General features: G+C 40.3%; 1 protein-coding gene across 1 annotated transcript in view; it reads left to right on the top strand.

Moving 5' to 3' along the window:
• Nucleotides 1-22345, top strand: part of LOC148855657 (DHHC-type zinc finger family protein) — a 73443-nt gene extending 51098 nt beyond the window's left edge. The window contains exon 4 of the mRNA XM_088982036.1: nucleotides 21508-22345. Within this exon, the coding sequence (XP_088838162.1) occupies nucleotides 21508-22017 (510 nt within the window). The 3' untranslated portion in view covers nucleotides 22018-22345. The remainder of the gene's footprint in view (nucleotides 1-21507) is intronic.
• The last annotated feature ends 561 nt before the right edge of the window (nucleotides 22346-22906 follow it).

The raw sequence follows: 22906 nt of genomic DNA, 5'->3' as shown, positions 1-22906 counted from the left end.
GAAGGGGCTTGAGGAGACAGCTAAAGGATTGCCTTTATAAGGAGGAGATAAGTTGGAGGCAAAAATCTAGGTGCAAATGGTTGCAAGAGGGAGACAGGAACACCAGGTACTTTCATTCTTTGGCAGATGGAAGAAAAAAGAGAAATTTCATTTCCAATCTGGTGGTGGATGGAATTGAGTTAACTCATCAAGAGGAGATAACCGGGGTATGTGTGGAACATTTTAAATCCATTCTAAGAAGACCTGTAAACGGAAGGGTGTGGGTTGAAGGTATGGACTGGGCAAATGTAGGGGGAGATAATAGGAGGAGTTTGGAAAGGAATTTTGACTTGGAGGAGATTAAGGAGGCCATGTTTTCTATGGACAGAACAGAAGCTCCAGGGCCAGATGGGTTCACAATGGCTTTTTATCAGGACTGTTGGGATATTTTAAAAGATGATCTTCTCATGGTTTTTGAGGAATTTCATAGGAAAGGAATTGGTAATCCGGGGGTGAATTCCACTTTTATAGCTCTGATTCCCCAAAAAAAAGAAGTGTTGCATCCAAGGGATTTCAGACCAATTGGTCTAGTAAATAGTTTGTACAAGATCATTGTAAAGGTGTTATCCTTGAGGGTATTGCCAAACATAATTGAACAAAACTAAGGTGCCTTTGTAAGTGGAAGACAGATCACAGATCAAATCCTCATTGCCAATGTGAGTGTGGAGAATTTCAAGAAGGATAAAAAGAAGGGGGGTGGTGTGTAAGTTGGATTTGGAGAAGGCTTATGACATGGTGGATTGGGAATTCTTAAGTAAAGTTATGATTAAAATGGGGTTTGGGGCCAGATGGTGCAAATGGATCAGGGATTGTGTTCAGAATTGTCATTATTCAGTGCTAGTGAATGGGATAGTGGTGGATTTCTTCCCAGCCATTAGGGGTATAAGATAGGGAGACCCCTTATCTCTATTTTTGTTTTTACTGGTTGCTGATGTTTTGGGGAAGTTGATCCACAGGGCAGACTCTAGGGGTCTCATTAGAGGTTGGAGGGTTGGAAGGGAGAACATTCCACTCACTCACTTATAGTTTGCTGATGATACAATCTTGTTTTGTGAAGGAGGTAATGTGTGCTTCATAAGGAATCTGAAACTGGTGATTTAGCTATTTGAGTAGGTATCAAATTTGAAAGTGAACTTTGGGAAGAGTTGTGTAGTGGGGGTGAATCTGGAGGAGAGAGAGTTAAGGGAGAGTGCAGAAGTACTGGGGTGTGAAGTATCAGGGTGGCCTCTGAACTATCTAGGGTTGCCCCTAGGAGATAATCCTAAGAGGGAGAGTTTTTGGAACCCGGTGGTGGAAAGATTTGAATAAAGACTTGTATCTTGGAAGAAGAATTAGCTCTCTCTAGGTGGTAGGATTACATTGATTAAGGCCACGTTAGAAAACTTACCCATTTATTTTCTTTCAGTGTTTAAGATTCCAGGGAAGGTTTGTAGTAGGTTGGAGAGGTTGATGAGAGATTTCCTTTGGGAGCCAGGAAAGGAGAAGAGGGACCACAAGGTTAGCTGGAAGGTGGTGACCAGAAGTAAAGACTATGGGTGTTTGGGGCTTGGGAACATTGGGATAAGGAATTCGGCCCTTTTGGGGAAATGGTTGTGGAGGTTCCCTCTGGTGCGGCAGAAGCTATGGGCTAGAATAGTGGTAAGCATACATGGGCTGGAGCAAGATGGATGATGAGATGCTGGAATCAGAGCAAGGACCATAAGCACTTCACCTTGGAAAGCCATTCATGATTTGCTTCCAGTCTTCTCCCCTCATGTCAGGTATGATTTGAATTTAGGTAATTCTATAAAATTCTGGGAACATATTTGGGTGGGGAAAGTTCCTCTTAAGGAACAATTTCCTTCTTTGTATGCTCTATCCAAATTTAAAAATGAGCCAGTTTCTTTTTTCATCACCCCTTCCCCTTCTAGTTCGGGGTTTGGGTGGAACCTGTGTTTGAGGAGGGCTATGAGGGACTCAGACCTTGATTGTATTTCGAACCTCTTTGAACTTCTTGATAATGTTTTCTTGGACCCTTCTATGGTGGACTCTAGAATTTGGACCCCCATCCCTATGGGCTCTTTTTTCTTGTGCTTCCTTCTTCAAAGTCCTTTGATAGTCCACCAATCTTGTAACCTCCTCTATCCCGATTAGTGAGGTTTGGTGCAGGCCGATTCCTCCTTGGGTTTGTAGTTTTTGTTGGGAAGCCTATTTGGAAAGATTCAACACTGAGGATTTGCTCCAAAAGAAGAGACCCAATACTTGTTTGTCACCTCCTTGGTGTGTTCTTTGCAAAGCGGCTGGGGAGACTGGTTTTCACTTATTGGTGTCTTGCCAATTTGCAAAGTCAATTTAGGAGTGGGCTTGTTCTCTCTTTGGGTATAGGTGGAACCCTCCATCAAACTTGTAGAGCCTATTTTCCCCTACCTTTTTCAGGTGGCACATGAAAGGGGAAGGACTATGTGGAGGGGTCTGAGTGCTGCAGTATGCTGGACATTATGGGAAGAAAGAAATACTAGGATTTTCTCAGAAAATGAGAGAGGGGCTGAAGATGTGAAGGCTGTGATCCACATAAGGGCAGTACAGTAGCTGAAATCACTATAGCTATTTACAGACTACACAGTGGAAGACATGCTGAGAAAGCGGGGTGAGATTGCAAACTGTACTCAGATCAAACCAGTAATAAGGGTGTCTTGGACTCCCCCACCTGCTGGTTTCTTATAGTTAAAATTTGATGGGAGTTGTAGGGGGAGCCCGGGACAATCAGGGATTGGTGGTGTTTTTAGGGATGAGAATGGGGTCATTTCTGCCTTGTTCTCAGGCCCAATTGGTGTGGGGGATTCCCTTAGAGCTGAGATCTTGGCAGTTATGGAAGGAGTTCAGAAAGCCAAGGAGTTGAATGTGAGGAAACTCATAATTGAAGGGGACTCCGAGGTGGTGATAGGGTGGCTGATTAAAGACAACTGCGTTTTATTTAATTACAGAAATGAAAAGAGGAAATTCAGGTGGCTGGTGTGGGAGATGGAAATCAGGATGCGTTGGGTTAAGAGATCAGCTAACTCTTTGGCTGATGGATTAGCTAAACAAGGGATAGAAAGGGAAGCGATGTTTTGGGTTAAGCTGTAACTTAATTGTTTCTTTTGTTTCCTTTTCTCTGTTTCTCTCTTTGGAGGTTTAAGTTGTACTCAGACGATAAGAGTTTTTGTCTTCCTTGCTGTAAATAGTTTGACATTTCAATGAATTGAATGAATCTGTTATTGATAAAAAAAAAAGAGTGAAGTGGAAAAGATGGATACCGAGGTCTCTTATGAGAAAGATAATAAAGAGGGAAAGGAAACAAAGATCAGGGTGAAAAGTAGGTGTAGTGGGGGGTTTCATTGTTGAGTTATTATGAAGATAAATAGCTGGAATGTGAGGGAATTAGGAAGTGCAAAAAAAAAAAAAAGATTAATAAGGAATGTTTTGAGGAGGGAGAGGCCAGATGTCTTCTTAATTCAGGAAACCAAATTGATAGAATTAGATAGAAGGTGGATTAGAAGCATTTGGGGTAGTAGAGGATTAAGTTGGACCTTTTCACCTCCTTGGCGAGCCTCAAGGGAAATCCTAAGTATATGGAGAAATGAAGAATTCAAATGTTTGGAGGAACTTATTGAGACTTACTCTGTATCAACCAAATTTAAAAGAACAAGACCAATGTTTATGGCCCTAACTCATATAGAGAAAGGGACCATTTTTGGGAGGAGATGGGTGCAGTCAGAGGACTTTGGGAGGGGCCTTGGTGTCTTGGTGGGGAGTTTAATGTCCTAAGATTTTCAAGAGAAACAAACAATCCAGAGCAGGGTCTCATCCTTAGCATGAGGAAATTTAACAACCTAATTGATTCCTTTGAATTGGAAGAATTTCCCTTGTTACATGCAGATTTCACATGGTCCAACTTTCAAGCAAACCCAATATGCTCCAAACTTGATAGATTTTTGCTTTCGGTTGATTAGGAGGCTTTATGGGGGTGTAGAGAACACTGATGTGGGCCCCACTGCAGTGGTCCCCACTGTTTTTGTAGGACAGCATGTGTAGTTATTTGTTCCAGTTATAGTAGTGTCAGTTTGTTAATTCAGTTGTTATTTATTTCAGCTTTTATTTACTTTATTTATTATGTAAGCACTAAGAGCAGATGTGTCTTTTCCATTATGTACTAAACATAACCTATAAATAATAAGAAAGTGGCGGCAGCAGATCTGTGAGAATCTATTCCTCCTTTCAACCACTTGTGTTCTCCTATTTCTCTTCTATTCTCTCTCCTTTCTCTCACTTTTCTTCTGTTTTGTAAACCTAAAACCTGTTAGGATTCAAGACTGATTATAGTCTTGATCTTCTACTTGGTATCAGAGCCTATCTAGGGCTTCTCATGTGTGTCTAGTCCAGCCGACCACATGAGGACTAGCTAGGGCTGGAAGCTTTGAAGAAGTATTCGTTGGCTGAATCTTGGAGATTACCAGGAGAGGTTCGCAGCAGTTGAAGACTTGCCACGGCTTGCAGAGAGTTGGTAATCAGGAAGAAGCAGCAAAGGTTAGGGTTCAGGTAACCCTAGAAGACAGTAAACCGAAGTACATAAAGTTTTTTTTTTATTAAGTTTTAGAGACTGCAATCAGTCGAGATAGGTTGGACCTATCTAGAAGTAGGGGTCGAACTGTGTTCAAGTTTGTTTCTAGGGTTTGACTGTTGGGCCGAACCCCTTCCCTCTCAGAGGGGATTAGTTTTTAGGGTTTCATATTGCCCTACGACAAGTCCCACTTGTGCGGACTGCTTGGAGAGTGCAGCTAAGCACTTATTTTAGACCCACAATTGAAACCCTAATTTTGCTCTCGCAGCAGTGGGCCTCACAGTAGCGATTTCAGAAAATAGCATCTCAGATTGATAGGCTGCCTGATCCTGTGCATGCCGATTGATTTCAGATCAGATTTGAGTTGATTCCTTGCCTATGCTGTGATAGGCGATTGATTTCAGATAATATTTGGGTTGGTTTCAAATCAGATTTCGGATCAGATCAGGTTTTAGATCAGATCAGATTTGTGTTGGTTTCAGATCAGTTTTCAGAATTGCTTGTTTGACTATGTCTTCTGGTATAGTGACTCTAACAGTTTGTAGCCACTGAATCTTAATCAAAGATGGAGTTTAAGGGTCAGGGAGAAAGTAGTTTTGGAAACCATAGTTATGGTAGTGTATTTGAAACTGGGTTTCAGATTACAACTATGAGATTTGATGGGTCAAATTATTTGGAGTTGGCTCAATCAGCCATGATGGCTATTGGAGGAAGGGGAAAACTGGGTTACCTCTTGGGAGATGTGAAAGAACCTTCCAAGGAGGACCCAACATATGCTAAGTGAGTTCAAGAGAACTATATGGTTATGGTGTGGCTGTGTAATTCTATGCAGCCACATATCAGCCGAAATTACTTGTAGGCAAAGACAACCAAAGAGATATGGGATGTTGTGAAAGAAACCTATTCCCAACCCCTTAATGTTGCTAGAGCCTATGAACTGAAGTGTGAGGTGAACAACCTTAAACAAGGAGAGAAGCCAGTTTCTGTCTACTTCTCTACCTTGAAATCCTTGTGGCATGAGATTGACCATCTAGAGACCCTTGAGTGGGAGAGTCCCAAAGATGCGCAGGCTCACAGAAAGCAAGTCGAGACGAATAGGGTATTTGAGTTTCTGGCTGGTTTGAATTCAGAATATGACATTGTGCGACAACAGATATTGGCAAGAGATAGTGTGACCCTTTCTCAAGCATACTCCCTGGTGCATAGTGAAGAGACCAGGAGGAAAGTCATAATGCAGCCTCAACCCTCTTTCCCAGCCTTGACAGTTATTAAACCTAAGCCAGGGGGTAACTCAGAAAGGGACCGGAAGAAGGAAGATAAACGGGATCTAGTATGTGAACATTGCGAGAAACCCAAGCACACAAAAGATACTTGTTGGAAGCTACATCCTCACTTGGTCCCAGCAAAACTAAGAAATAAGAAGGGTAATGCTCATGTGGCCGTGAACACTGATTTAGCATCCTCATCAGGCACATCCCTAGAGACTTTAGTTGTTGTTCGGGCTGCCCTCCTACAGTTGGAAAAGGAAGTTGGGAGTTCAACTCAGCCATCTCAGTCACCATCAGCTCCTGCCACATCTGCATTTGCACATTCAGGTACTCGAGCCTCAGCTTACCATGCTTCAGCTCCAGGTAATACTGACCACTGCTGGGTAATAGATTCAGGTGCATCTGACCATATGACTAGCTTGCCATCTTTGTTCACTTCTTATCACTTGTCCTCTGGTCGAGATAGAGTATCCATTGCTGATGGCTCTCTTGTTCCCATTTCGGGCAAGGGGGACATCAAGCTATCGGATACTATCTCTTTATCTTCCGTCTTGCATGTTCCTAAGCTTGATACTAACCTGCTTTCAGTTAGTAGTATTACCAAACACATGAATTGTTCAGTAACCTTTTTCCCTGACCGATGTGTTTTTCAGGATTTGGAGACGAGGAAGGTGATTGGGACTGGCCGTGAGACGAACGGGATCTATCTACTTGGAGAGAGTTCTCGTCGGGAGGAGTCAGTGGATAAGAAGTCTTTTGTTTCCTAGTCTGTGAGTTCGGTTATGCTTTGGCATAACCGATTAGGTCATTTGTCTTTTAAGAGTCTATTTCCTGCTTTATTTGAGTATGTTGAGTTATCAAAGTTGAGGTGTGAGTTGTGAGTTTGCCAAACATTGTAGAACCTCTTATTCTTTAAGTAATAAAAGGAGTAATTCCTCTTTTGATATTGTGTATACTGATGTTTGGGGGCCATATCATATCTCTTCTATGGGTGGGTACAGATATTTTCTACTGCTCGTTAATGACCATACCCATTTTTCTTGGGTCTATCTTATGCGTTCTCGGGATGAGGTTCCTGCTCTGACCCAAAACTTCCATCAGATGGTTCTCACTCAGTTTGGGACCAAAATCAAAGTCTTTAGATCTGATAATGCAAAGGAATACTTTGCTCATCCATTGACCTCCTACCTTCTTAGCCATGGAGTTTTTCACCAGAGCACTTGCCCTTATACACCACAGTAGAACGGTGTTGCCGAAAGGAAGAATAGGCATATCTTGGAGGTGGCTAGAAGCATTATGTTTACCTCCAATGTACCTATTCGCTTTTGGGGTGATGCTATCCTCACGGCAGTTTATCTCATTAATCGAGTTCCTTCCCGGGTTCTTGATATGAGAACCCCCTTTTCCTTTCTATACCCAGACGAGGAGTTGTTCATTATTCCCCTTAAAACCTTTGGTTGTACCTGTTTCGTTCAGCTTCTCGGGCCTCATCATTCCAAGTTTGAACCTAAGGCCTCTAAATGCATTTTCCTTGGTTATGCACAAACTCAAAAGGGTTATTGCTGCTATGATCCGGTTTTTGGGAAATGGTTTGTCTCCATGGATGTCACCTTCTTTGAGGAGACACCCTACTATCCTAGGGTTTCTCCTCAGGAGGAGAGCAGTGAGAGTGGAAGTGGGGCTGTTTTGAGTGGGGTTGTTCCTTTACCTATTCCACTGGATAATGAAGGTTGTAGTGGTGAGGGTGGTCAGAGGGAGCCGGAGTTGAGAATCTATCACAGGCGATGCAGGCAGGTTGATCCTAGTCATCGGTAGTCCTGGCCAACTCTAGTTCTTTTTGCAGCTCCAGATCCAGAGCCTACTGAGATACCTCTCACTGTTGCCACTTCCCCTTTTGTGGATGACCTTGATCTCCCTATTGCCATTCGCAAAGAGAAACGACATTGCACCACTTCTATAGCTCACAACATCTCACAGTTCCTATCCTATGATCGTTTGTCTCCATCTTACCGGTCCTATCTCACTTCCATTGCCGATGTCCCTATTCCAAGAACAATGCAAGAAGCCTTATCAGTTCCAGAATGGAAAGATGCAATGCAAGTTGAAATGGATGCCCTGTTGAAGAATAATACTTGGGCATTGGTTGACCCACCAAAAGGAAAGAAACCAGTGGGATGCAGATGGGTGTTCACTGTGAAGCATAATGTTGATGGCTCTATTGAAAGGTACAAAGCCTGGCTGGTTGCAAAGGGGTTCACTTAGACTTATGGTATAGACTACTTGGAGACCTTTGCCCCAGTAGCCAAGATGACCACCATCCGAGTTCTGTTATCCCTTGCAACAAATCATTCTTGGCCCTTGTTTCAGATGGATGTTAAAAATGCCTTTCTAAATGGAGACTTACATGAAGAGGTTTACATGCAGTTGCCTCCTGGATTCTATGATACAGAGACAGGTAAGAAGGTTTGCCGACTGAACAAGGCATTGTATGGTTTGAAGCAGTCACCTAGAGTCTGGTTTGATAGGTTCAGATTAGCCCTTGGAAAGTTTGGTTATGTACAGACCCAGTCAGATCGAACACTATTCATCAAGAGGGTGGAGTCCTCTCTGACACTACTTGCAGTATATGTTGATGATATTGTGGTGACAGGAAATGACAGTCATGAGATTGAGTCCCTCAAACAGCTCCTTCATCAAGAGTTTGAGGTGAAAGATCTTGGTGCACTACGGTACTTTTTGGGTATTGAGGTTGCTAGATCCAAGCAGGGGATTTTTATCTCTCAGAGAAAATATGTTCTAGATCTGTTGGTGGAAACTGGAAAGTTGGGTGTTAAGTCGGTTGATACACCCATCGAACAAAATCACAAGATTAGTGCAGAGGGCGGGGAGCCTCTTGAAGACAAAGTTATGTTCCAACGGTTGGTTGGAAAGCTCCTATATCTCTGCCTCACTCGGTCAGATATCAGCTATGCAGTTAGTGTGCCGTACATGCACTCCCCTAGAACTTCTCATCTTCTTGTTGCAGAGAGAATATTAGCATACTTGAAGAGATGCCCGGGTAGAGGTATACTGCTCAAGAACAATAATCACATGAGGGTGGAAATCTATACAGATGCCGATTGGGCTGGGAGTGTTGATGACAGAAGGTCTACCTCTGGATATTGTGCCCTTGTGGGAGGTAACATTGTCTCTTGAAGACAAAGTTATGTTCCAACGGTTGGTTGGAAAGCTCCTATATCTCTGCCTCACTCGGTCAGATATCAGCTATGCAGTTAGTGTTAGCCAGTGCATGCACTCCCCTAGAACTTCTCATCTTCTTGTTGCAGAGAGAATATTAGCATACTTGAAGAGATGCCCGGGTAGAGGTATACTGCTCAAGAACAATAATCACATGAGGGTGGAAATCTATACAGATGCCGATTGGGCTGGGAGTGTTGATGACAGAAGGTCTACCTCTGGATATTGTGCCCTTGTGGGAGGTAACATTGTCTCTTGGAAGAGTAAGAAGCAGAGTGTTGTTTCCCGCTCCAGTGCTGAAGCGGAAACAGGTCAATGGCTAATGGAGTGGCTGAAATCTTGTGGCTGAGGTCACTACTTGAAGAGTTGGGTGTTGACTATGAAAAGCCCTTAATGCTGTATTGTGATAATCAGGCAGCTATTAATATAGCCCACAACCCAGTGCAGCATGACAGAACTAAACATATCGAAGTTGATCGACATTTTGTGCGAGAAAGGGTCACATCACAAGAAGTGTGTCTTCCGTACATCACATCTAATATGCAGCTCGCGGATATCTTCACCAAGGCTGTACCAAGGAAGAAGTTAGAGACAGACCTATCCAAGTTGGGAATGATAGATATCTACTCCCAACTTGAGGGGGAGTGTAGAGAACACTGATATGGGCCCCACTGCAGTGGTCCCCACTGTGTTTGTAGGATAGCATGTGTAGTTATTTGTTCCAGTTATAGTAGTGTTAGTTTGAGTTAGTTTGTTAATTCAGTTGTTATTTATTTCAGCTTTTATTTACTTTATTTATTATGTAAGCACTAAGGGCAGATGTTTCCTTTCCATTATGTACTAAACATAACCTATAAATAATAAGAAAGTGGCGGCGACAGATCTGTGAGAATCTGTCCCTCCTTTCAACCACTTGTGTTCTCCTGTTTCTCTTCCTTTCTCTCTCCTTTCTCTCACTTTTCTTCTGTTTTGTAAACCTAAAACCTATTAGGATTCAAGACTGATTACAGTCTTGATCTTCTACTGGGGGAACCTAACAGCTAGGGCCTTGCCTAGGGTGACTTTAGACCATCATCCTGTTATCCTTAGGTCAGGATACTTTGTTCAGTGGCCATCACCTTTTCGATTTGAAAATGTGGTTGGAGGACCCCTCATTGAAAGAAAGAATTAAAATCTGGTGGGATGAGGAAAAACCAAGGAATAGAAAGAAAAGTTAGGTTCATGAGGAAGCTTAAAGCTTTAAAAGGGAAGATCAAGGATTGGAACAAGGAGCACTTTGGAAGGCTTGAAGAAATCCAAGAAAGAATTTCATCTAGAATTGAGTTTCTAGACACAAAAAAGCTATGAAGGAAATGAGTTAGTAGGAAAGAGAAGAAAGGTGGAAGCTGAAAGTGGAATTGGAAGATTTTTTGTGAAAAGAAGAAATATCTTGGAGACAAAAATCAAGATGCAAATGGCTTCAAGAGAGGGATGGTAATGCAAGTTTTTTTCACTCTTTGGTATTGGAGAGAAGGAAGAAGAATTTCATAAGGAGCATAGAGGTTAATGGAGTTGAGTTGAGAAGGGAAGAGGAGATAGTAAAGGTTTTTTTGGATAACTTCAAAGGAATCCTATCCAGTTTTGAGGGGAGAAGACAAAGCCTTCCCATTCTAGAGTGGACTAAGGTGACAGAGATCCAATCCAAAGGCTTGGAGAGCAATTTTAGTGTTCAGGAGATTAGGGAGGCTGTGTTTTTGATGGAAAAATCAAAAGCACCTGATCCAGATTGATTTACAGGGGCTTTTTATCAAGATTGTTGGGAGACTCTAAAGAATGATTTGAAAGAGGTTTTCGATGAGTTCTACCAAATTGGGAAAATTTCCTTGAGAACCAATTCAGCTATCATTGCCCTAGTCCCTAATAAGAAGGAAGCTAAATCCCCAAAGCACTTTAGGCCAATCAGTTTAGTGGGAAGCCTATACAAAATGATTGCAAAGGTCTTATTAGGCAGGCTAAAGAAAGTTTTAGTGACAGTAATCTCACCATTCCAAGGGGCCTTTGTAGAGGACAGGCAAATATTGGATAAGATATTAATGGCAAATAAGTTTTTAACAGAAAAGAAGAGAAGAGGTGAAAAAGGAATAATTTGTAAGCTAGACCTTGAAAAGGCTTATGATTTAGTGGAGTGGTCCTTTCTCTTAGAGGTAATGAAGAAATTTGGTTTGGGAGAGGTGGAGATTGTGGTTAAGGGGTGCTTAAGTTCGGTGCAATATTCAATCTTGATTAATGGGTTTGCTAGGGATTTCTTCCCTACTAAAATAGGTTTGAGACAGAAAGACTGTTAGGCCCAGCCTAACCCAGCCCAGGCTGAGGGCAATCCAAAACCAGCTCGAGAGGGAGTAGCTTACACTCCTACAATGCAAAGCTTTTTGCAGGAACAGGGACTTGAAAGCCATGCCAGTAGTTTCCATGTCAAAAACGGTTACCATTTCTTATGATTGTAATCATGTGCATGATGGTGGTCTCAAGCCAACTATGTAAGGCTCCAACATGTTCTGAGCGCACATGAGAATTGAGACACTTCTTTCCCTTCTTTGGTTCTTCTTCCTTCTTCCCCCTTCCCCATCCTCCATCTCTCTGTTTCAAGAGCATAAGTCTCCCTCAAAGAGGCTTACAAGGTAGGTAGTACCTACCATTTGGTATCAGAGCATTTAGCATCATTGACCATGCCTCAGACAAGGTCAACGACAACAGATGACCATATCAATCAGATGGAGGACAACCTTGACCAAGTGACCTTTGACATCAGGGAATTGAAGGCAGTGATATCAGCCTTAGTATCTCAACAACAGTCTATAGGAGAATCAAGCCAAAGGGATGGTGAGATGGAAGGTTCCGACAATGGCAACGCTTGGGCGGGGGCTCCATCTCACTAGAAGGTAACCAAAATAGACTTCCCTCATTTCTTCAATGGTGATCCCATTTCGTGGATTTTCAAGGCAGAGAGGTACTTCAAGTACCATGAAACTCTGACTCATAAGAGGGTTTTGATTGCTTCAACCCACCTGGATGGCGATGCTATCCTATGGTTCTAGTGGTACTGGCAATCAAATCCTTAGCTCACTTGGTCAGAGTTTATAGAAGCTTTGTGCCTCAGTTTGGGCCTACAGGTTATGTGGACTATGACGAGCTCCTCTCTAAGTTGAAGTTGATTGGAATGGTGAGTATCGGCTTGAGTTTGAGCGGTTGGCAACGAGGGTCTATGTGTGGCCGAAGAAGGCTCTGGTGGGGTGTTTTGTAGGTGGCCTGTGAGAGGTATTAAGTTGCAGGTGAAAGCTCTGCGACTAGCTATAGTCATGGTGGCGGTGGGGATGGCTCAACTACAAGAAGAGAGGATACACTACCAGCGTCAAGTCAACCGCTCAGTTGGTCCAATATTCAAAACCCCACCCAGGGTGGACCCACCCACGACCCAAACCAATAGAGGAAGCACTTAAGCCCACCGTTCAGCCCATTCTTTTGAAGCCCATAATGCCTTCTAAACGCCTGTCTTGGGCTGAAATGCAATCTTGATGCGAGAAAGGCTTATGTTACAATTTTGACCTTAAGTTTGGGTCGAGGCATAGGTGCAAGGCCCAACAAGTGTTCCTATTGCAGGTAGATGATGATACTAATGGGCCGGATGAGCCCGACCTGGCTACTATTGACTTGGTGGCAGATGGACCGGATCAGGAAGGCATTGAGATATCTCTACATGCTCTAATGGACCTCGATTCCCTTCAGTCCATGAAGGTAGAAGGAAGACTTATGGGCAGGCCCGTGACTAATTGACAGTGGATGCACTCTCAATTTCATTTCTTGCATTCTGCCCAAGCGGTTAGGTATGGCCCTCCGACTTGTCTCTACTTTTTCTGTTCATGTGGCTAATGGGAGTAGATTGGCTTGTGACAATGTCTATAAGCATGAAAAGCTTGCAGTCCAAGGGTATCAATTTGTTGTGGACCTAAAGCCCTTGAATTTTTCTGAGGCCGATATCATTTTAGGGGTACACTGGTTACACAGTCTTGGCCCAGTGCTCTATAATTGGAACCTCCTAACTATGGATTTTGAGGACGGATCATTGTGCCATCTTCAAGGGCTGCGGCCTAAGGCACTCCATTCCGAATCCTTGGCCTCCATGCTAAGAACCTCCAAGGAAACTGGCCAACCCATATTCATGTACATGGGCTTTCAACCCACAATGCCACTCCACACACCAAATAACCCAGGTCTGGATGAAACTCAAGAGTCTTCCATTAGGACTGTCAATGGGTCAGATTTGACCCAACGGACCCGAATCGATTGGGCCGGTTTTGGTTCCAGTTCCTGGAATCAATGGGTTGGGTTTTGGATCCTGATATAGTTTCCCGATTATTATAGGTTTGGAACCGGTTCCACCCAATCCCTAACCGATTCAGACTCAAGCAGTGCTATATACATATAATATATATATATATATATATATATATATATTATAATCAGGTCTGTCAGGTCAAACTTGATTGTCCTGAGAACCGACCAATTTGGTTCTGAGTATAAAAATTACAGACCTATCAGGTTCGGTTTTGGGTCCTCAATATTTCATGTCGGGTTGGTTCCGGTTCTAACTGGTCCCAGCCCAGACCCAACCCGTTGACAGCCCTATCTTCCATGCAACGATTGTTGTCCAGTTTCAATGAGGTGTTCTCAGAACCCACATGCTTACCCCCAAATCAAAGTCAAGATCATAAAATACCCCTTCTGCCTGATGCTAAACCCACCAATGACGCCCCTATTGGTACCCCTATCATCAGAAGCTAGAAATTGAGTAGGCAGTCTAGGAGTTGCTAAACAAATGACATATATAGCCCAGCACCAGCCCATTTTCCTCCCCAGTTCTGTTGGTTAAGAAAAAGGCGGAGCCTGGTGGTTGTGTAGATTACCGGGTGTTGAACCAAATCACCATCAAAGGCAGGTTTTCTATCCTCATTATTAACGAACTCTTGGATGAACTAGGTTCGGCTAAGTTTTTTTCCAAACTGGATTCACATTCTGGGTACCACCAGATCTGGGTCCATCCCGAAGATGTACTGAAAACGAATTTTAGAATTCATGATGGTCGTTTTGAATTCTTAGTGATGCCTTTAGATTGACTAACACGCCATCTACTTTTCAGCCCATTAGGAATAACATATTCAGGGCTTTCTTGTGGCATTATATATTGGTCTTCTTTGATGATATCCTGGTCTACAACCCTAATTGGGACTTGCACATGAACCAGATCCAAGATGGACAAGTGCTCATTTGGCCAGACCCAGATCCATTATCTGGGGCACATGGTTTCAGGGGGAATGGTTATGGCTGATCTGGAGAAAGTGGCTTCAGTGCAGAACTGGCCCAGGCCCACCAGAGTGAAGGCATTGAGGGGGTTCCTCAGACTCACTGGGCATTACAGGTGCTTTATTAAGGGATATGGACTGATATCCGCACCCGTCACCCAGCTGTTAAAGAAAGATTCTTTCTTTTTGACTGATGAGGCCCAAAAGGCTTTTGACACACTCAAGAAGGTTGTCTCTACCCCTCTGGTGCTGACTCGTCTGGAATTTTCACAGCTGTTCGTGTTAGAGTGTGATGCCTCTAGCAATGGTGTTGGGTCTGTCCTCATGTAGAAGGGCCAGCCCTTTGTGATTAGAACCGACCAAAGAAGTCTGAAATACTTTATTGTCTTTGTACACTTTATGATAAAGTATAAATAACAAGAGAGGAGGCGGCTATGGAAGTTTTTCCCTCTTCCTCATTGTTTTTCTATTTTTTCTTTCTTCCTCTTCACAATAACACTTTTTTTCTTTTAATTTTTCTATAGTTTTTTCTTGGTTCTTGATTTCCTACTTGGTATCAGAGCCACTAAAGGTTTCTTGAAGTCTCATCCATGTAGTCTTTAGATCAGCTGACTGCATGGAGACATAAGAGAGGCTGATAATCTGATCTTTTATAGCTCAATTCTTGGAGTTATTGGTCGATCTTCCGGCCAAGGAGGTTTCTTGGAGTAAAGACCAAAGATAGGAAATATTAGAGAAGGAAAGAAAGAGCCCTACTGGAATAGGGAACTGTTTTTTAACTTGAAAGTGGGGCGACTGAGTTTTTTCCAGCTTCCTTGAGTTTTTTATAGATGGTGATTCAATCAGAAGATGTTTCTGGTGCATTTGGTGAGATCAACAGTTATGTCTCTAGTTTCTCTTGGACCCAGGGGAACCCAGGTTTGATATGCCTTCAGTTTTCCATACTTCAGGTGAGATTTTTTGTTTACAAATAGTTCATTTCTTCACCTAGAAGAGATTGATTGGGTTGTGTGAGGTTTTTGGAGAGATTGTATGGCCTTTCTCTCTCTTATAAGGTTCCTGGATTGCTGTTTTTTGTTCTTTGCACCAAATTGATTTGGTCCAGGAGAGTTAGTGTTATTTATATTTGGTGTTTTTGATTTTATTTATTTATATTGAGGAATCAAGTGTTTAATACAAATCAGGGAGATAAGCCTCTTGAAGTGTACTTTTATGCTTTGAAGACTTTATGGCAAGAAATAGATCACTTGGAGACAGTTGAGTGGGAAAGCACCAAAGATCCTGCAATTTATCAGAATTTGGTTAAAAAATTGGGTGTTTGAATTCTTGACTAGACTAAACCCTAAATATGATGTTGCCAAGCAGCATATTTTTTTCTCGTGAAAGTGACTTCTTTTGTGTCTAGGGAAGGGAGTAGAAGGAATGCTATTCTGAGGAGTCTTGTTATTGACCCACTGGCTATGGCCATCACTACTAAATACATTCACCCTCATCTGATTCTAGCTTGCCTTAGAAACAAGAAGGGGAATGCAAATGTAGCATTAACAAATTAACCTCTTAGATCTCTTTCTTCAGCTTTTTTAGAGTCTATCATAGTGGCTATTGTTAGAGCTGAATTGGGAAGTATGAGCACTACCTTAGGCAACAAGATACAACCAGTAGCAATGTGTCACCAAGAGGTTAGTAGGATGTAGGAACCCTTGGAGCTAGACACTCTACATCCTTTGCACATACATGTAATTCATATGCCACTTCCAATTATGCCTCCATTTTAGGTGAGGGGCCTCCTTGGATCATAGATTCTAGAGCCTAGAGCACATGACTAGTTTTTCTAGCCTTTTTCTTCATATTAGTTGTGTTTTGGTAGAGATAAAGTCTCAATGGAAGATGGTTCCATGCTGCTATAGCATGGAGGGGCACTATTAAGGTGTGTGACACCATTACTTTACCTTCTCTTGCATGATCCCAAATTACCTACTAACCTCTTATCTATGAGTAGTCTGACAAAGAGTTTGAACTATCCTATGACCTTTCTTCCTAATTGTTGTGTCTTTTAGGATCTGGAGTCGAGAACATTTGGGAATGGTTGTGAGGTGAATGGAATCTAACTTTTGGATGTTCTTCCTAGTTATTAGAGTCACCATGTGAGTAGCAGTCGTAAAGGGTTGAAGTTTGTGAGTCAAATTTTGTTATGGCATAATCAATTAGGGCATTTATCCTCTAGTTTTTTACATCTTTTGCTTCCACTTCCCAAAGTTGTTTGAGTTTGCTAAGATGTCTATTTAGAATGTAAGAGCTATCATCTGGCAAAGCATTGTAGACATTATTTTTCTTCAAGTAATAAAAGAGGTTCTTCACCTTTTGATATTTCCACCTACATTGAAAGTTAGTGTGTTGTGTTAAATACCAAAAAAAAAAAAGTGGTATCTAAGTATAGATATTGAAATATAGGCTTAGGTGATCTGAGGTATTTTCTTGGGTTTTAAGTTGTAAGGACTTCGTGCTACATTTTTGCATTACAAAGAAAATATGTTCTAAATCTCTTGAAGGATCCTTGGGAATTAGGAGTTGAGCCAGATATACTCTTCTTGATCTGATCATTGATTTGGTGCTGAAAATTGGAAGATACTTGAGAATAGATGGATTATCAATGTCTTGTAGGTAGATTTCTATAATTGTGTATGACTCAACCCGATATCTCTTATGTATTTAGTGTTGTGAGTCAATTCATGCATGCACCATGTAGATATGATCTCTTTGTAGTTGAAAGGATTCTTGCTTACCTCAAGAATAGCCCCAAGTATAGGGGTCCTATATTCACAGTATGGGCATATGAAGATAGGAGGTAGTTTATAATTGATTGGGCTGATTTTGTGGGTGACAGAAGGTCCACTTCCATGTATCAGAGGTTCTTTGGCTATGCTCCTTGCTTAAAGAGTTGGAGGTTGCATATGACAATCCACTTGTGTTGCAGTAAGACAATAGGACTAATAATTATTGCTTATAATCCAATTCAGCATAATTGCACAAGTACTACACAAGAAACAAGTGTTGGGTATTGCACCATATGCCCCTTTGCATATGTGCTAACTGCTAAGCCTAGCCTGGCCTTGCCCACGACCACCCCTAGTAAAAATGAAATTATTATTTAAAAAGTTTGGGGATTACTATTTTAGCAACTTTTTTAATTGCTACTTACCAAGGTGTTTTTTGGGAACCCTTTTTTTATTAAATATATATATATATATAAAGAGTCTTAAAACTGCTTAAAAACTGAAATTTGAAAAGAAAAAACAAAATAACAAAATAAAAGGTGTGTGGTTCAAAGTGCCGATACATAGAGGTGTATCAATACTTTGAACCATGCTACTTACATTAAAATAGGGGTCATTACCCAACATTGCTTCCAGTGAACCTAGCCATCTGGGGTTTTGGGAGGGGTAGACTGATACAATCATAACCATTGGCATTTTTGCACAAAGGACACTCTTGGACTTGAACTTGCATTCTCATGCTTGCCATCTCTAGATTTTACTGGTAATGGCATTTAATATTTATAGTAAAAATGATGTCATGCTATTTTTTGTAATTCTAGTGTCTTACAGTAAAATTGTTTTGGTGAAAGTAATACAGTTAAAAAGTTGTCCTAGATTGAATGAGAAATTTCTATTTTCCATTAAGAGTTTGAATCTAAATGAGGATTTGTAATTTATTTTTTGTCTTATTGGTCTATAAAAGAGTGCCATAGATCTAATAAAAACAATAATCTAAAAAAACAGCATTCCATTCTATTGTTTTTCCCTGTGATGTGAATAAGCAGTTCCTTTTTTGGTTTCTATTATAGCCAACGGCCATATAGGATTAATTTCTGCTTTTTTATGTTATCTTCTTTATTTGCTAGAATTTTTTTCTCAAAAGCTAGCTTTGTGAAATATAGAAAAACCAAGTATAGGGATTTATGATGCTTTTAGAAGATGCTTAAGACAAAGGATTCTATGGATGATTTAATCTTAAGGCATTTGAGCATAATTTTCACAGAAGGAAAGAAATTCCATTTGTGATAGAAGTTACCAAATTTTTGAAGCTAAGGTTTTGGGTGCAGTTTTGGCATGAGATTTTGGTAGGATCAAACGTGATATAAACTTGGGCAAGGGAGAACCTAATATAAAGGTATTTGAAGGTGGTTTGGCAAAGAAAGGAAAAAAATTGCCTAAATGGGAAAATCTTTGGTTTTGGTGTTAACTTGAGGTGAAATGTAGCTGGATCAATTTTCATTCTTTATGGATGCTGAATAAATTCCTTTGACAAAGAACTTGTAGGTTGTTGGTAGCTATAATAGCTAAGCTACCTATAGAATTGGAAAGAAAACAAAGGAGAGAAGATGGAGAAAATTCAGAAGCGTTGAATGGGTACTTAACACTTAGGGTTTGTGGAATAATTGTAGGCTACAATGTGGTGCATGGAGGATTTGGGTTTGGGGAAAGTAGTGAAACATGAGATATAATTTTAAAATTTGTACTTACCTATGATATGACAATTGTAAACACATTTTCAAAAGAATTATAAACATTTAATAACATTTAAAAGTTGATCAAACATAAGTCAAATAGATTTTTTTCCTTTCGTAGGAGAACATAAAGAATGATATGTAAAGATTGCAAAGTTATTCTAATGTTTTAACCACTCAACATAGATTAATGATGGTAGATATATGCCTAGGAAAATGTGAGAGAATTACAGAAGAAAATAGATGTCAAAGTATTAGGTGTGTAAATCTAGTACAATTTAGAAATAGATTCATAGTAGAAGTTAAATAAAATTTAGATGAAGAGATTAGTGATATGTGGCATGAAATGGCTAATTTTGTAGAAAGTAAGAAGGATGCTATAGGAGAATATATAGAAAAATGGCAAAGTAATACAGAAATTTGGTGGTGGAATAAAGATGTTCAAAATATAATCCAATTAAAACAAACATGTTATAAAGATAGGCAAAAGAACTAAGTAGGTGTTTGGTACCATTGACATTTATTTGTATACATGCTCCACATCAGCACCAAGTAGGCATGGTGGTTTCACCACCTACTTTTTCTATTTTGTTGGGATGTTTATAAAAAAATGCCTACTTTAAACACCTGGTTTCATCACCACTTTTTACCCTTTTGTCTTTGTGGCACTTAACCGACTTGAAAAAATAATAAAAATGTGCACATAAACTAATATTACTTCAATGATTTCCAAGGAATAAATATTTATGTCCATGGTACCAAACATGCCCTAAGAAAGTAGAAAACTTAGAAAATATAAAACCATAAAAAAGGGCGCAAGAAAGTAAAGTTAAATTTGATGAACTACCTCATAAAGTACCAAAGAAGGAAGAAATGGAATTTATCAAAGAAGCTAGATAAAAGATCATAGAACTAAGATGGAAAAACTATTTCAAACATTATTAAACGAGGAACATGTAGAGATTGCTAGTGGAAGGATTAGTAACTCATAGTACTGAAAATAACAAATACCTTTGTTAAACCAGACTTACTGAAGTGAAGGATGCACTAAACAAGATAAAGGGAAAGACGTTAGGACCCAATAGTACTCCAACAGAAGTTTTGAAAGTTGTGTGAAAGTAGGCTTGTTATGGATATGGCACTGAACAGAACAAATTGGTGAAACAAAGTAGGCTTTTTATATTTTTGAGAAAAGTAAGCTATTTAATAAGATAATGAAAACAAAGATGTAGGATGAATGGTGATAAAGCCAGAAGCAGACAAAAAAGGACTTTAGAAATAGTGAGAAATGATTTCAGTGCCCATAATCTAGCGATGGGTATGGACTGAACAGAATGAATTGGTGAAACAGGCAAGGTTCAGAGTATCAATACACCCTAATATGGTAGAAGAGGTCTATCGGTACTTTGAACCCTACACTTCATTTTTTTTTAGGTCTTTTTTTTTCAAAATCTTTTCAAGGGGTTGGTTTAAGACATGCCTACCCCTGAAATGGGTTTGCCCCAAAAGACCTTCATTTCACGTATCAACAGGCCACTGATACTATATGATATGCTCGACGTGGGGCATATCTTGTCAAAATTTTGAACCATTGAAATAGGATTCACGTAGTGACTCCATATAGTTGTGACAAGGCTTACATGATGGTAATAATTCAAGAGAATAATCGGGATCTCCTAAACTATTTAACCAATGGCTATGAAATTTAAGCAAAAATAGACTTGTACCAGATAAAGTATAATCTCGTGGAAAACATGTAAGTTGAGAAGGACTTTATTGCCTTTTTTTTGGGACCAGTGGGAATAGGAGACTCTGTGAGGGCTGAACTCCTAGCTGCAGCACAGGGGTACAGATTGCCTATCAACTTGGAGTGCAAAACTTAATAATTGAAGGAGACTCCAAGGTGGTAGTAGGATGGTTGGCTGACCCGGGTACTGTCACTTGGAAGTTTAAGGATATTTTAAAAAAGGTCAAATGGCTATTGAGGGGCATGACAGTTAGAGTTCAGTGGTTGGGTAGATCGGCTAATGCCTTGGCTGATTATCTTGCTAAACAAGGGTCTAGTCAGGTTTCATTTTATTGGGCTTCATTATAATTTTCATTTTCCTTTGTTATGTTCTTTAACTAACGGGTTGATGGTTTCTTCCATCTTCCCTCCTTAAAGGGAATGTAGCATCTCGTGCCTCTCCCCAAGTTGTACTATCTTTGGCTTTGATTTAATAAATCTGACAATTCACTGATATAAACAAAAGGACTTTACTGCCTAAAAAATACAAAAATCCTTAAAAGCTCATAACTTTACATGTCTGATCACCTATCTCCTGTGTTATAGCTGGCCTGTGATCATTGAATCCATTAGTATAGCTCAGATCAACTAAATTTTCAGCTTCTTTGTCAGAGAACTTAAAACATGTTCGGTTCAAAATAGTTTGTAGACAATTCACTTGATGATTTGATTTACATAAGTTGTCACTAATTCTTGTGGTTATTCATGTTTAGATTTTTTAATTTGCCTTAACATCTATCGTATTCTGCCTGCAGATTGGGAACTGTGTCGGTGCTGCAAATCACTGGTATTTCATTGCTTTTCTGTTGTCAGCAGTGTTCAGTACGACGTATGCATCTATCATGACTGCATATGCAGGGTTTCATGTTTGGCCCCCAATGTCATACAGGTCTGTTGGACATTTGACAGTGTTTAGCAGAGATATGGCTTTGAGAATGGTGAAGGAAATTATTGTTGCTTTCTTAGACTCTGCAGTACTTCTATCCCCAAGAGGCATTGTTCTTGTTTATCTGTTTGTTGCAAGTCTTTCTGTGGGAATCGGTTTAACTGTACTTCTGTGGCAGCAGCTTTTCTATATTTATGAGGGTAAGACTTACTTGAGCTATTTAAGTTCAAGAGGAGATGTTGAAATTGGAGAGAAGGGTTGCCAGAATCTATACCGGTTCTTTGGTTGCCCCTATTCTGCTACAAGATACTTGAGATGTTTTTTCAATATTAAGAAGATAAACAAAAAGTTTCAGGGTACCCGCATTCGGAGTGACTGAAGAAATTTACTTTTGCTCCTCCCCCACTCCACCCCTCTCCAAAAGGAGGAATCCCTACAAGAAAAACAAAAAAAAATGTTGGATGCTTGTCAAAATCATGCTGTTGTATTAACATTTCTTTATAGTTTGTAATGTATATATTCATTGTTAGGATGTGCTATTATGTCATGACAGCAGTTTTTGGCTCGTGCATAGGTGTGATGGTGGGCCAGCCTGGGCGGTGTTTCCACGCCTACAAACATTAAGGCTGTATTTGGTTGCAAACTTGCAATGCAAATAAATTTGCACTGGTGCAAAATCATGGCAGTGCAAATGATTTGAGTGTAAATTCCGACCTATTTTTATTTCAAATTTTAGCTTATTTTGTTTTATTGCAGTACAAATGATGTAAATTAAGACATGAAGCGGAATAAAGTAAAATCTAGAACAAAATTAAACAAGAATTTGCATTTTTTTACATTTGCACTCCCATGCATTTGTACTGGTGCAAATAAGTTCGCACTGTAACCAAACACAGCCTAAATATATTTTTAGGCTTGTTTTTTTTTTTTCTCTAAACAGGCTTGATGAAATGAGCTTATTAATGAGGTAAACTGCAAATGAACTACGCTGAACTTTAAATGAGCTATGAATGGGAACAAGATAATTAAATCCTTTTATCCTTTACTATGCAGAGCAGCTCCTATTAATGTATAACAGATCAAATGCCTATCCTAAAAATAAATTCAAAGGGTCATTAACTAGAGCATCCCCTATAGGTTTAATCAATTTATTAAAACCTACCCTACGGTTTGTACTTCATTAAAACACCCCCTATAGTTCTTGACCGATTTACTTAACCTTCCATTAGATTAAAGTAGAAAACCATAGTTTTGGCCTTAGTGTTTGT

The sequence above is a fragment of the Nelumbo lutea genome, chromosome 4 (genome assembly GCF_056320005.1).
Source record: "Nelumbo lutea isolate HS-2025 chromosome 4, American lotus-T2T, whole genome shotgun sequence".
Lineage (NCBI taxonomy): Eukaryota > Viridiplantae > Streptophyta > Magnoliopsida > Proteales > Nelumbonaceae > Nelumbo > Nelumbo lutea.
Note: the sequence above shows the minus strand (reverse complement) of the source record. Positions and strands in the feature narration are given on the sequence as shown.